General features: G+C 56.8%; 1 protein-coding gene across 5 annotated transcripts in view; it reads left to right on the top strand.

Annotated features, from left to right (window-relative positions):
• Positions 1-14,986, top strand: part of KLF8 (Kruppel like factor 8) — a 92,344-nt gene that overhangs the window by 64,389 nt on the left and 12,969 nt on the right. For all 5 annotated transcript variants that reach the window (XR_006274163.1, XR_006274162.1, XM_038415573.2 and 2 more), the window contains 2 exons: positions 11,085-11,637; positions 14,866-14,968. Coding sequence is in view for 3 of the 5 variants with exons in the window: in XM_038415573.2 (XP_038271501.1) it covers positions 11,085-11,637; positions 14,866-14,968 (656 nt within the window). In the remaining 2 variants the exon portion in view is untranslated. The remainder of the gene's footprint in view (positions 1-11,084; positions 11,638-14,865; positions 14,969-14,986) is intronic.

The raw sequence follows: 14,986 nt of genomic DNA, 5'->3' as shown, positions 1-14,986 counted from the left end.
GGGCCACATGGCAATGCACTGAGGCAGCACTACAGCAGGATGACATGGTGTTGACCACACAGGGATTTCCAGACCCTCTTCATGCCGGGTGAACTCCTGCTCGCAGGCCACAAGCCTGGCTGGCAGCCCTTTGCATCGCCCCTCTCTGTGCCTCCCAGCCTCTGCATGAGGGATCGGGTCTGGAGTCTGTTGCTGTTCATTTGTGACTCTGATCGTACATTAAAAGCAGCTCCCCCCTCACTCGTTTGAGGGGCATTGGGCTCCCCGTTCACACTGTCCCGGGGAGGTTGACGCAGGTTTGTAAGTGCTCCTGGAGGGCACCTCCTTCAAAGGAGCCTGCTGGGTTCCTAACCTGGGGCTCCAGGACAGGTTCCCAATCCTCCATTTCTGGGGCTGTTGGGACACAGCTTGCTCAGTGGTGGGCTGAGGACTGTTATAATAAGCCTGTGTTGTCTAGGAATTCATAGTCCTGTTCCACAGCCTCCCAGGGCCACATGCTGTGACTAATTGGTAGCAACTGTGATGCTCCAACAGCACAGACCAATACCCGTTGAGCTCACAGAGAATCTCCTTTTGCCGATAATATATAGGGACTATGACACACACTCAGTCAGTTCTGACTGCATCAAACACAGCCTGGCAATTTGGGTCAATAACCAGGGAATGGTATCCCTAAATCAGAGGCCCCCAGTTGAGGGCTGCAGGATTCCTATGCTGCTTTGGAGTCCCCTAGTGGTTAAAGACTGATGATCTCTGGCACATGCATCCCACTTGCTGGTTGAAAGCTACAGCTCCTTGTAGCCCATAGCAACTTCCTGTCTAACCCCTCTCCTCTGCGCTGAGCTGCAGGAGGGGATGGTGCTCGCAGCTGATGATTTCAGAGCTAGCTGACAGAGGCTGCTGTTCCCCGGCTATGCATGTAGAGCCATTCTGGCTGGATTTCCAGGTGATTGCAAGGAAATGCCAAACCAGCATATCTTGGTTCTTGCACATCCCCTAATCCCCACAGGGATCTGTGCACTATGAGGCAGTGAATAGCTCTGCCTTAGCTGGAGAGCACATGCTCTTTTGGGGGCTCAATTCAGCTTCCTTTGACATCCTTGCCCGATAGCCTGTTGGGGCCCTCACTCCTTTTTTTTTTTTTTTTTCTTCCCCTTCTTAAGGTATGTGGTTTAAAAAAAAAAATCTTCCTTCAATAAACTCCAGAGTGGGGTATGAACCCTCCTGCTTCAAAGCATAACCGTGGGGGCTGGGAAGAAATATCATGTAGGGGCACGTTCTCCCATAACTGTCTCTTGGGGGGGCGGGGTATCTTGCACATCTCTCTGAAGCATCCATTGGAATGCATCTGATGAAGTGAGCTGTAGCTCACAAAAGCTTATGGTCAAATAAATTTGTTAGCCTCTAAGATGCCACAAGTACTCCTGTTCTTTTTGCGAATACAGACTAACACAGCTGCTACTCTGAAACCTGTCAGAGACAGGATACCGGGCTGGGTGGACTTACTGGTCTGATCCAGTCTGGTGCTTCCTATGCTCCTGGTATTCCTGCTAACAGATTAGATTTGTAACAAAATAGCTTTAACCATGAATTTCCTTTTAATGGCTGAGGCAGCTGGCTTCAATTTCAACTCGTCAGGCACTTCGGAACAGGGCTGGTCAGTTTCACGTTTCGTCTCCAGTCTGTTTCCCTCTGACCGTAGCTCAAAGCTTCGATATTTGGAATCCCAGCCAGGGAATTTTTAAATTCACTCACTGCTCAAGGGGATAGAAATACCCTTAGAACTGAAACTCACAAAATCCTATCCACATATGTTTGTGTTAAGTAAGCTTCCTAACGGTTAACAGTTTGTGCGTACGGGGCCTTGAAAGGCTCTGCTCCTGCCAACTTCCTTTGGCGTAGGTAGGTTTGCTCTGTGCATGGATTCTGCCTAGGTCAAACAGAACCAGCCTGACTCTGCCCGTTTGCCCAAGACTCAATCCGTAACTTCTCACACACATACCCTTTGTCCCCATTACTCTTTGTATATTTCATACTGCTTCCTCCAGCCCCTGAACATGCAGAAATACCACGAGAGGCTGGGCTTGTGAGACTTCTAGCCTGGCTCTGCAGGCCCAAATGTCTCTGCGAGTTCAGACTGGTATATCATTGGAGGCATCTATGGATCTTTTCAATGGTGGCCCCTTGATGTTCCCACTGAGAGTTGGCCTGCATTGGCCATGTGCTGTCTCTGGTGGCCCAGAGCAGTAATGCCTGATTGACTATAACAGCTTGCTTCCACTCTTGGATCCAGCCCCTGTTCTCTCTAGCTTGGACGCTGGTGGGAGTGATGCACTGAGCCCCTGGCAGTAGAGGGGGCAGAGAACAGCATGGGGCAGCTTGCTCAGTGATGAGCAGAGCAGCGCAGGCAGGAAGGAGTTAACAGGGAGGATACAGGGGGTGCTCTGTGAAATCCCATCCTGGTGTCTGGTTTTGGAGAAGGGTGTGAAGCGAAAGGCCTGACAGCAACTGTCATGGATGGTTTTGTCAGAGACACCTGTGCTGCACAGAGTGGGACTGACAGGAGAGGCAGGGCTCACCAGGAGATAAAAGGCTTGGGGATAGGTGGGGGGCCTGGATCAAAGGGAAATCTGTGCTCTGCCTGGCTGGAGGGGCCTGGGTGTGGAAAGCAGATGGGAAGGGAAGCGGAGGGATGGCTGAATGAGGCCATAAATCTCAAGGGGTGTCGGATGGGCTGTGGCGGAGAAGGGCTCTGGGGGTGGATCAGCCAGTCTGTAGACTGTGGGGTGGGTGGCTTGAACCGGGAGGCTTCTAACCCCCCTGGGATTCAAGCCCAGCTCTGTCTATAACTGTTGGGGGGCAGGCAAGGCCTGCAGAGCGCAGCTAATCCCTGGCCTGGCTGAAGCCCTGAGCAGAGCCTGGAGCTGCACATAGCCGGTGGGGCTAAGGTGGCTGCCAGAGGGAGCAGGGAGGGGGAAAGAAGGCAGCCAGGCAAGCTCTCAACAGGATCTCTGTGTGGGTGGCTCCGCTCAGGGAGTGACAGCCATGGGTTGGGCCCGCCTCGGCTTGCCTGCCAAGGGAAGGTTTTGTTTTGTCACTAGGCTGGCTGCAAGGGCTTGGGCCGCAGCCAGGCAGCACATCAGAGCCACCCAGGACAGTGCACCTATCCAGAGCAGTGGCCTATATGGAGAGGGTCCTGGGCGCGCAGAGATGACTTGGGGAGGGCGGTTCATGCATGTGAGGTCAGGGCTGGGTTAGGGTACTAGTCTGACCATCTCCTCCCAGCATGCCCCCACCCCCTGTTTGGGATCTGAGGAGAGGGCTGCGTCTGAGCCCCTGGCGCCCCTGGCCATGCCTCCCCTCCCAGCCACGCCCGCAGCCTTTGCAAGCGTTTGGGCGGCTGGCGCTCCTCCTGCTCCTCCCCTCACTTGAGCATCAGCCGCCAGCACTCCTGGGCTCCATGCCAGGTGGTGCCAACTTCTGCTGCCACTGAGTCCCTGCTGCTTCTTAGTGCTCAGCCAAGCTGGGGGTAAAACCGGCTCCACCCTGGGCTCCCAGTCCAGCCTCCTGGCTGCAGACCTCTTCTTCCCTGGGACAATGACCTCCCCTCACAACCCAGCCACCTTCTGGTGCAACTCACCACCATGCCTGAAGGGTTAATGTGCCTGAGGTAAACCCTCTCCCAGTCCCCATCCTGCTGGCCAAGGGCTGCATGGGGTTCTCTTGTGTTCCTCAGCAGCCTGGAAAGCGATAGGGGATGCGCCCCCAAGGAGATGCTCAGCACAGCTTTGCCTAGATAGTGAACTCCTACTTCTCCCCATTCCCCTCTTGCCAGCTGGACCCACCCACTATGGAGGACATCTCTGTGCCACGTAGCCAGGCTGTGGGGCCCCTTCGCAGCCCCAGAGGAGCACGGTGCTGACTTCCCCACTGAATCTTTTGAGGGAGAGGTATGGGCACCCCCTAGTGAGCAGGGAGGGGATATCGCTGCTCACCCCCTGCTCTTGTATCTCCTGTGGGAGGGGCAGCTGGTGCCCCCCTTATAGGAGTCGAATTGGCCTGGGCGGGAGCCCTCGTCCTCTCTCATCGCAGCACTCCCTCTCAGCCAGCAATGGGCAAATGTTCTGCAAGCTCCATGAGGGTCATCTCCTCGTGGGCCATGGGCCGACCCCACCTGGCCCATCTCTTGGGGCTGCAGGGACAATAAACCGATCCAGTGCTCTCCCCAGCTGCCTCTCTTGATCCATGCGCAGGCTGCAGGCCCTAGCTGGTTCGTCTTGTACTCGATGCCAGTGTGCTCAGCCTGGGGACGGTGTGGCTGCCTTGCTAACGATCAGAAGGGGATGGCAACCTGGTCTGTCGGGGGGCCCCTTTGGAAGCTGACAAGTAAAAGTTTATGGGAGCCTCAGAATAGAGCCCAGGATTCTGAGCCCAGCTCCACCTTGGTCCACCCAGGAACCCCCCAGTTGCTGCCAGGGGGCAGCTGAGCACCCCACTACCTCGCCCGTGCTGCTCTGGGCTATGATTGGCCATGTCCTTTAACCTTGGGGCTGGGGACGGGATCCCCCCCGCAGCCCTAAGGTGTAACCATAGGGCCAAAAAGGTGGGTGGCTTGGCGGGGCTGGGAGGGAAGAGTTGGATCTGCCCCAGTGACCTCTGGCCGTTCTGCAGGGGCATGGAGTGTGGACATATGAGCTGCTCCCTGGATGCACAGCCATGATCTAGTTCTCATGGCAACCCGCAGGCCTGTTCCATGCCTTGGGGGTCTGCTGGGGGATGCTTTTTGTTCCTTCTCTCCCTCCCACTCCCCCCCAGTGGAGGCTCAGCATGCGTGAGCTCCATCTGCTGCCTCTTCCCAGCCCAGGCCCTCCACTGGAGCACAGTGCCCTGGGCGGGCTGGCATCCAGAGCCAGTGGGGCAGGGGTCTGGTTACATAGGAGTGGGGCTGGTGTTTGTATGATGCAGAACCCCCCTGCCCCCCATTGCCCCAAAAGTGCACACACAGCCATCTCCCCCTTGCTCGGGGCCTGCACTACAGTCTGAGGTGGTGGGTCAGTGCCCTGGCTTTCTGCCTTCAGAGATCAAGGCTCACATCCTCACAGAGGTCCTGCATGAGATCCACCATGGTAGCCTCGTCACAGTCCCTGCAAAACCATTCTGCAGGCTGGCCCGGTTCCCTAGTTCCGATCCAGAAGCTTGGGTGTGGAATGGCAGTGGTGCTGGTCTGGAGTGAGCTGCATAGGGGTTAGGACTGGACCTGCACTCACAACCAGCAAGTCTAGATCAAGTAGCAGCAAAGAGCAAAATGTGGGGAGCCCAGGACTCCTAGGTGGGGGGCTGTGGGTTGATTGATGGGCAACAGAGAGCAATGGGCGGGGAGCCCAGGGCACCAAGGGGTGAGATGGGAGTGGGGGGTATGGGTTGGGATTGAGGGGCAGCGGACAGCAGTGTGAGGCGAAGAAGCACAGGACTGGAATAGTAAGGTGTGATGCGGGTTAGGACTAAGGTTCATTAGGAGACCTTTCACATTCTTAATGCCCAGCAATGCAGGTACCAGCCTGCAATGAGATGAACCACGCCAGCCGCTCTCATGGCACAGAAATGCCCTGATCAGACGCTTCTGGGGCCCTGCTAGCATCATACCATGTTAGCCATGGAAATCTACTAGCAGACCCTGGTCTTCAGTAGCCTGGCCCCTCCTCAAGTGGGTCTCTCTCTGGCTCAGAGCCAGGGCACCCAGCTCTTCTGGCAAGCTCCCAGCACCTGGATTCCTGGGTCAGGCAGAGAATACGTTCCCCTGGCTACTGTCAGGGCTGGTTCAGACTGCACTTGGCTGGAGGGCATTGCTGGGCAAAGGGAGGGGGAGGGGCTACTCTTTCAAAAGTGAATGCAGCAGTGCTCGTGAAAGGCCCCTGGGTGCCAGCGCTGGAGGCCTCTATATCCCCAGAATGGGGACAGGCTCGGTGACGTCGGCTCCTCCCTGCCCACCCTGATCTAGAGGGGAGCTCCATCTCCAGGGTGTCACCATGCCTCTGCTGAGGCTGCCAATAGATTGTGGTGTTCAGGGGGAGGCGGGTTAGTACCAATTATTTAATGTTCCCTACGGCATAAAATCTCAGCACCCCCTTCTTGAGTCGCCTCCTCCAAACCCCAGTGACTCCCTCCTCCCTAGTGTCAAGCCATTCTGTGCCACCTCCCAGCTGAGCGGGGGTTGTCTCCATCTCCCTCCCCTTCCCAGCGTTACCCTTTCCCGCTTCCCTCTGCTTCTTTCTCTGCCAAAGAGCTAGGAGTGAGTTGCTGCTGCTGGAAAAGCCAGCAAGCAGGATGGAGGAGCCTTGATCTGTGCCCCACATTACTGTTGCTATCCCAAATCTGTCCATGCTTTGGGGAGGGAGTGCGTCCATCCATACAGAGGATTTACTGAGCGTAATCCCTCTGCCAAGCTTCCCCCCTCACCCCGCCCCCGACCCACTCTCGCTGAACAGGACCAGACAGCACATCAGAAATCAAGGGGGAAGTGTCCTGAGGACTGCTCTTGGGATGTCTGCTGTTTTGGGCGGGGCAGGGCTGTGGTTAGAGCCCAGGCTGGGAGTGGGAAGGCCCGGGCTGTATTCCCAGATCTGCCCTGGAGTCGCTGTGTGACCTTGGCTGGTCAGTCACACCTCTGTGCCTTGGTAAACTATGTATGTAAAAGGTGGATGGGATGTGTCAGTGTGGAGAGGGGCAGGTCAATGAGCGCCTATGAAGAAAGCTCTCCTCCAATGGAAGTGCCGGGTATTTCCATGTCCCCGCAAAGGGAATCATGGGATTAGATTGCTCTGTGGAAACATTACCTGCATTTCTAGCCGAGGGCCTCAAAGCATTTCCCAAATGTTAATTAAACCTTATGCCACCTCTTGCCAGGCAGCTGAGTATCACCTGACCCATGTTACAGGTGGGGAAACTGAGGCACAGAGTGAGTCACACAGTGACTGAGGCAGGGATAGAATCCAGGTGTCCTGACTCAAGTTCATCTGCACCAACCAGCAAGTAATACCACCTCCCTCTCCCCTGCTGGCTTGAACTGGGAGCAGTGTAACTCCACGGATGTGGTGGCTGGGCCTGGGAGCCCTCGTCCAAGGTGTTACACACCTTATTGAATGCTGTCAGTATGTTCCTGCATTCTTTACAGGCTGCCCCGGAGCCATAGGGCTCTGCGGCCTGATACTGGGAGGTGCTGAGCGTTTCTTCCTGCCATTCAAGTCAGTGGGAGTTGAGAGTGCTTAGCCCTTGAGAGACCAATAGTGAGGTGTCTACAATTTTGCACCCCGTTTTCTATCTTGGGCAGAAGCAGGCAGATCTGGGTGCCATGCCAGTGGGTCTCAGGAGAGCCTCATAGCACAAGATCCTCCATCCCCCCCATTGAAGAGGGTAGCTGGAGTCCAGTTCCCAGGCTACCCTCACCTATATGCAGCCAGCACAGTGATGACCTAGTGCAATCCTTAGCCCACACGTGGCATGTTGGCATTACACATTGGCCCCAAGCTGGTGTCAACGAATGCTCCAATCAGAAGCGACATGTTGTTACTCGGTGTCTCTGCTTCCTGGGTCTCTCTGGCGCTTCCTGGCCTCCCAAGGGGCTTTCCCATCAGCTTGGCATGGCAGGAGATGACATTTCTAACCACCAGGCCTGGGATCAGAAAATCCACTCAGCTTCTCTGCCGTATGGCAAGCTGGGAGCTGCAATCGGCTGCAATGGTGTTGATGATACATGAGGTTGACTAGAATGCAGGCCGCCATCTTGGCTTTGCCGGGTGAACAGGAATAGCAACTTGTTTGTGTCAGAAGCAGATCTGACTCAAGGAGCGAATGACTCTCTGACGTGAGCTGCCCTTTAAACAAAATCCACACACGTGCTAGCCTTACTCCTGCAGCATTACATAACCCACAGGCTGATGGCTGAAGGTCACTGGGGGTGGAAGGTGTCCAAATAGTGATTGGCAATCACACCTAGAGCGTTCCAGGGAGCAGCTTGTGGGGAACTGAAAAATCACCCTTTTCTTGTCCTACTCATCAAATAGCTAAGCACTAGGCTAAGCAGCCTCTTCTGGATGCTTACGGCAAAAGATGCCGCTATGTAGAGGTGTTCAGTGCAGTGCTCAACCCGAGTCTAGCTCGTCAGTGTCAGTTACTCCAGTGGCTAACTCAGCACTGAAGGGATGACTTACTGATTGAACTGCTTTGTTTCTCTTCAAGGGTCGGTTCAGATCCTGGCAGAGTCAAGTCAGCCAAACTAAACTTCCCAGGTGCATCAGTGGCATTCCACCACGTTTTGCTGGGTTGGGTGGAATTTTTTCAGATGAGACTTTGTCACCCGGGTCCTTTCCGCTTTGCATGATATTCAGAATTCCTTGGCCCTCTGTGGTTGCCCCTATATCCTTTGTAACATACTCCTGTTCTCTCGTCTCATCTCTTTGTGCTGTGTTTTCATGGGCCGCTACTCTCAACCCCAGAAGTGGCTGCATTTGCTGCCTGTGTATAGTGGGGCCCTGTGGGATGAGAGGTTGTGACAGACATGGTGATTTCCTGTAGTATCCTTGGAAAAACCTTATTGAATTAAGTTTAAGTATCTTTGGAGTTTGTTCTAGTAGTTGTAAAGGTTAAGTATTATTATGGGCCTGGATGATCCAAGGACTATACTGAACAATGTGGCAGACACAAATGGTCTTGTGAGACAATATATGTGAAGTGGTTTTGCTGGGAAATTTCTAGGGGGAGATAAATGCAATTCCCTACTCCCAGTTATGCACAAACCCAGTCTTTGCAGTGGGTGGACCTCTGTCTGCTGATCACCTGTTACATGAGGCCAAGACCAAAGGACAGACTGAACTGTTCTGATTCTGACTGAGGACTATTATATACTTGTAACCAAAGGAAAGATCTTGTGGTGGGGGGTTTGGAGGACTGATTCCTATCAGAGCCCTCCTTGGAGTTGTGAGTGAGCTCTGGTAAGCATGTGTATAGGTTCTTTTACTGTTTTTAAGACATGGTCTCTGTGATGCTTTTACCTTAAGAATAAATGTGCTTGCTTAGAGCTGCATGGTAGCTTGTTATTGCTGGCAATTCCAGCTCTTCGGAGAGCAAGCAAAGAGCAGATGCTGGCCTGTTCAGGCAGGCTGGCTTGCTCAGAATATCCCAGTTCAGGCAGGGAGCTGTGCAGCCTGGAAAACCCTAGCCAGGAGGGAGCAAGATGCGGGTCTGCACCCAAGACTGGGGATGGCTGAGGAACCTAACAGGTGGGGGCCCTGGCTACAGGTGCAGTTGCCCTGGATTGTGACAGAAGCATTGTGTAAGATGAGCTGATTGCATGTTGCAGAATGTGGCAGTCTCCCTACAGGAGAGAGTCATGGAGCCATCCCCACGCCCTGCAGCAGGCCTAGCCAGGAAACCAGGCTGCACTGGCGGGTGGGCAGGGAGTCTCATTTTCTGATTGACTTTGGTCAGCATGTCCAGCACATTTGATCTCAAAGGCCAGGGCTTTGGAGCTGCCTGGAGCTGTGCTTCCTCCCCACCCCACCCCACCCCCCCTCGTCTGCTCTAGAGTGGCAGGGGAGGGAGGGATTTGCTGTGGATTGAAGTCATCCCTCTCCCCCTTCTCCCCTCTTTTCTCCCTACACCAGGAAGCTCGGTAAAGTGGTACCCCGGGGCAGCATCCATGGGGTGTTTGTCAGGTGTTTTAGCAAGTGCCCTGCTTTGAAGCAATGGGAAAGAGAGAGAATCATTGACTCAGACCGGGAGCCTAAAGCCTAGTGGCCCTCTGCCAGCTCTGTGTGGCTGCTCCACCCGGCTGGCTCCGGGTCCCGATGCTTAGGTTCCAAATGGCTCATCCCATGACCCAGATTCACTCCTTGTCTCCCCTCCCACCGAATCTGGGCTCCCTTCCCTGCATGCACACAGGCACACATACAGTGAATGACTCTTTCCTCCTATCCCCTGGCTGAGGGGATGCCAGACCAGCTGGGTGCATTGGAAGGATCATTCCATTGGAACTGGCGGGGCAGGGGTTCTTTCCTTTTAAAAACGAAATGCAGAAAAAGCCAGAATAGGAATTTCTCAAGCTTACCCCATGAAAGCTGCTGTTTCTCATACCGCATTCCCGAGGGAGGATGTTGGTGGGCGTGCGGGTAATGCTAGCCTTCTGGAAGCGCAAGGGTTAATTCAAAGGTTCTTCCACCCACACCATGGCACGTCTGGGGTTGCGTTGCAACATGGCAGGGTGACTGTCTCCGGCATCTGCTCTCTCTTCTAATCCAGTGTGGTGCTTAGTGGTGTGATGCCCATGCCCACAGCATGGTCTGAGCACAGGACTGGGAGCCAGGACTCCGGCACTCCCTCCCAGCTTTGCCAGTGATTCACTGTGACCAATGGGAAACCTGCTCTCCCCCTTTGTGCCTCAATTTCCTTATCTCGAAGATGGGAGTGATGGCCCCTGCCTCCCCAGATGCTCCAATGCTGTAGAGAGCACGGCCATGGCAGTACCTGGACAGATGGGCGTTGAGAGGCTGAGCTCTGCTGTGTGTCTGATGCACGCAGTCCAGCTACCTCCTGTCCCCTGTATAGTGAGTCTGTGCCGGGGGAGACGCTTGCGATCTGCCAGCAAAATGACTTGGAAGAAGTTGTTGGCTCCAGCTACCTCACCCTTCCCTACCCCGCCACAGAGCCAGTGCCCTGTGTGTGTCTGTCCGTGACTAGCTATAGTGCTGGGATGCGTTTCCGTTTTCCTTGACCCTGCTGTGTGGAGCTTATGTCATGCTGGGCAGTGTGGCCCAGTGGGTGGGGAACTAGATTGGGAATCTGGACACTTGGGTTCAGTTCCTAGATTTGCTGGGTGACCTTGGGAAAGTCACTTCCCCTTTTCTGTGCCTCAATTTCCCCATGAGTAAAATGGGGGACACTGGTATTTCCCTCCCTCCCAGGGTGTGGGGCAGCTTCCCCCTTCCCAGTTGCTTCAGCGCCTCCCAGTGGAGGGCTTGGGAAGTGCCATGTGCTGGCCTCACTCAGTCCACACCCTGGTGCCCTCATTGTTGATCTCTTGTCTCTCCCAGGCTGCAGGCTCAGTCCAGAGTAAGGTGCTGCCCAAGATGAGCTCCTCATCGCTGCTGGAGGACAGCTCCATAGAGCCCCCGGTGCTGCTGACCGACATAAAGACGGAGCCCCCTGAAGAGCTGCTGGCCAGCGACTGCAACCAGCCCCAGGCCGAGCCCGTGGACCTGTCACTCAACAAGCCCAAGGTGTCTCTTCAGTCCTCCACCCTGCTGCCCTCCTCCATCAGGTCCTCGCCCATGCTGGTGGCACCACCCATCCAGGCCCCTGTGGTCTCCATGTCATCCACGGGGCTGGGCTCTTCGTCCGCCATCCCTGCCGTGCTGTCCCCTGGCTCCATCCTGGCCTCCACGCAGGGCAGCGGGGGCCAGCAGATCCTGCACGTCATCCACACAATCCCCTCGGTCAACCTGCCCAGCAAGATGGGCAATCTACAGACCATCCCAGTGGTGGTGCAGTCCCTGCCCGTGGTCTACACCACCATGCCCGCAGACGGGGTCACCGCCGCCATCACCGTGCCCCTCATCGGCGGCGATGGCAAGAACGCGGGATCTGGTAAGGGCTCACTTCCCTTCCTCAGGGCTGTGGGTTGGGATTGAGGAGTGTTGGCAGGATTTGAGGAGCATTGGCAGAGATCAGTGGATAGGGAAGCCCAGAGCAGGAACTACAGGGAGATGGGAGAGCGGGGTTGTGGGTCAGGTTTGGGGAGCCCTGGGCTGGACTAGCAGGGTGAAGCAGCAGTTTGGGATTTGAGGGATATTGGCAGAGCTGTGGAGAGATCCCGGAACTGGCCCAGCCATGGACAGATTGGACCATGGAGACTGGACCCCTGGAGATGGGATCCTTCCTGGGCAGGGCTGAAGCACGTCAGCTGGGGGCATCGTGAGGGAAGATTGCCCTGCCGCTGACCCACTTCCGTGGCAGAGCTGTCCATCTGGTACCTTTCACCAGGGCTAGCGTCATAAAGCAGCAGCCAAGCCAGGGCTTCATAAGGTCCTGTTGGCTCCGCTTGCAGAGCGTGATGAAGCCCGTCTATCTGGGTGTTGGAGGAAGCCTGGCGTGCCGGCACTGCTGCAATGGGCAGGTGTCACGTGGTGCCCAGCGGGCAAATGCCTTGCCTCCTTCCTTCGCCTGTAGGTGCATGATGCTGCATGACGCTCCCCTGACCTCAAGTGGCCAGTTGTGGTAGTGGCAGGTGGATAGTCCCTTCTCCATGGGCTCCGAGTTCAAACCCAGCAAGAGGGAGCCACTCCCTGGGAGCAGGGCTAGGTGTCTAACTCCATGTTCCAGCTGGGCTTGTGTCAGCCCTGCCGGGTGCTCAGTCAATTCCCAGGAAATGCAGCATGTGCTTGGGAAGGCGAGGCCCAGCCTGGCGATTAGAAAGGCTGTTGGGTGTCCCAGCTGCACTAGCATAGTCGGGATCTGCTCTGCTGGCCCCTCTCTGACCAGAGCCCATGGTGTCTGTGAGAGTCCCATCTCTGATCCCCCCTGCCAGCAGGTCGCGGGCTTGCAGCCTGTGTCCCCCAGCTGCTCTCTCCAAGGCAGTTGGGATTTCCCCCAGTGTATTCTGGACCTCTTCTTCCCCTCCCCCGCCTTTCCCAGCCTTATTCCCTCCACTCGCCCCGCAGCTCCCTCTCCATACGCCCTAGCCCTGCACAATGTGGGGTGCCGCACCGAATCTCCCCCATCCTCTGCACCATCCCCCTGCACCCACAACATGTGTGCCCAGGAGCCCGCCCCTGAGAAGGTGCAGCCACATCAGACCCTGCCTATTGATAGGGAGGTGGGAGGGGGTCTCTCCCTAAAGGCCTGGCTCAGCTGGCTTCCTCCCTGTTCTTTGGGAGCCCTGGCCCCCTGGGAGCTGCTCTCTGGGGGTATGGGGCGGCACTCAGCGCCTGGCAGGGGCACTTCAGTGTGCCTGGGATTGATGGGACTGGTCGAGGGGGGCTCCAGGGGAGGCTCCCTAGTTGCAGGAGAGGAGTGGGTATGTAGCCACGCTTTCACAGGTGGTCCCTGACTCTGGTTGCCTCAGTGCGTGGGAGCCTGGCTTGGGGCCCCTTAGCATGTCCAACAGGGCCCTATGAAACTGGATACCCAGAATTCAGGACCACCTGGAGAGGATGGAGGGGAGGTGCTGAATGGGCTATTTCCTGGCTAAGTGTGTTGGGGGCAGGGTGGTGGTCCTGTTTGGGGGAGGGAGGGGAGTTTTCCCAGTTGAGAGATGAACATGATTCCTACTGGAGCTGGAGGAAGGGAGTTTCCCAGCTCTGTGTGCACGCTGGGGGTAGGATTGGGCGTGGTCCCAGCTCTGTGTTTGGGGGATGGGTGCGATTCGGTCCCAGCTCTCTGTGTGTTTGGGGGTGGGTTTGATTCCCAGCTGGCTGATCAGCACTGGTAGGCGCTGGGTGGTTCCCGACTGTGGGGAGGGGATCAGCCACCCCTCACAACTGCCTGGCAGGCCCCACTCCACCCTATCTGTTCCAGTTCTCATGCTGCACCCATCACCTTGGGCTCAGCGCCCGTTTCTTTCCCACACTGCCCGGAGCTGCATGGCAGAGCTGGAATTCCCGCCCCGGGGGTGGGCCCGCCAGTGCTGGGGAGCTGCCTGGCTCCGCAGTTGCAGTCGAGTGGCTGTGAGTCAGTCAGCCGTGGGAGGAGGCTGTCTGTCTGCCCTCCATCCTGGGGAATAAGGGAAGGGGGGTTTGGCAGGCTGCCTTCTCCCTCGCCGCAGGGTGGGGTCTTGACCTCCCCTCCCAGGCCCCCCCTGTGGCCGGCTCCAAGGCTGCTCTGGTTCCAGTTAGACTGGCTCCCCCCACTCCCAGCGCTTCCTGCCTCCCATCCGGTGAGCAGAGAACTCCCAGGCGCTTCCTGTCGGAGGCCCTGGCTGGTTCCCCTCTGGCTGGGGACACGTGTGGAAGTTGGGGGGCGGGAGTAGCTGAAATGAACCAGGAGCGGGGGGAGGGGGAGCTCTTTCTGATGGCTGCACCTATGCTCCAGTGCCTCGCCCAGGAGGTGGGGAGGGGACGAGGGGGTGGGCCTGGGTCGCGGGGTTTGGTTCTGGATCCCAGGGATGGGCAGGGGAACTGTTGGGCCCCATCCCTGTCCAGGCTGCCAACCCCCTCCCCCAACCCCATCAGCTGTGCCAGATGTCCTGCTCTGGGGTGCGAGCTGGTCCCTGTCCAGCTCTGTGACCGACTCCTGTGTTGGGCATGTCGAAGGCCTCGCTGCCCCTCAGAGCACGAGTAGGCCTGTCTCAGCCCTCTACAAGTGACTGGTGGGGGCTGAGATGCTGCCAACCCCCGCTGGCTTGGGGCTCTGCTTCCCGCTAGACAGATTAGCAGGTTTTTCCCCGGAGCTGGGGGGAGCTGGGCTCTGGGGCTGGGTGAAATGCTGTGGGCTCAGGCTGGGAACCTTCCCCACCACCCCAATTGCCCTGTCTGTCCAGTCCTCTGCACCCCATCCAGTGCCATCCCCCTGCTGTGCCAGACAGCTCCCTTGTGCTGCTGGCTCATGTCCCTCTGACTGGGCAAAGGGCAGGAGAGGTGGATTCAGAGGGGACTCAGGGCTCCGGTGCTGGGGCGGCCAATGTTACAGACAGGCCTGGGCAGGGGAGAGGCCACCAATCCCTGCAGTCCAAGGGAAGGACCCTGTGGGTTCTAGAGCAGGGGAGGGAGCGTTATCCCATGGTGCAGTGGCTTTGATCCCTGGGCAGAGCTGGGGACAGAGCAAGGGGATGTAGCTCTGGAGCTGTCTCTGGTTTCAGTGGGTCTCTTTCTTCCCCAGTGAAAATTGACCCCAGCTCCATGTACCCCCTGGAGATGAACAGCGACAGTGAGGACAGCGTCACGGAGAGCAGCTCCGCCCCCTTCCAGGACCTGCAGAGAGAGTGAGTGCCAGCCACACA

Source organism: Dermochelys coriacea, chromosome 9 (genome assembly GCF_009764565.3).
Source record: "Dermochelys coriacea isolate rDerCor1 chromosome 9, rDerCor1.pri.v4, whole genome shotgun sequence".
Lineage (NCBI taxonomy): Eukaryota > Metazoa > Chordata > Testudines > Dermochelyidae > Dermochelys > Dermochelys coriacea.
The sequence above is the reverse complement of the archived record's forward strand: the minus strand, read 5'-3'. Positions and strand labels throughout refer to the sequence as shown.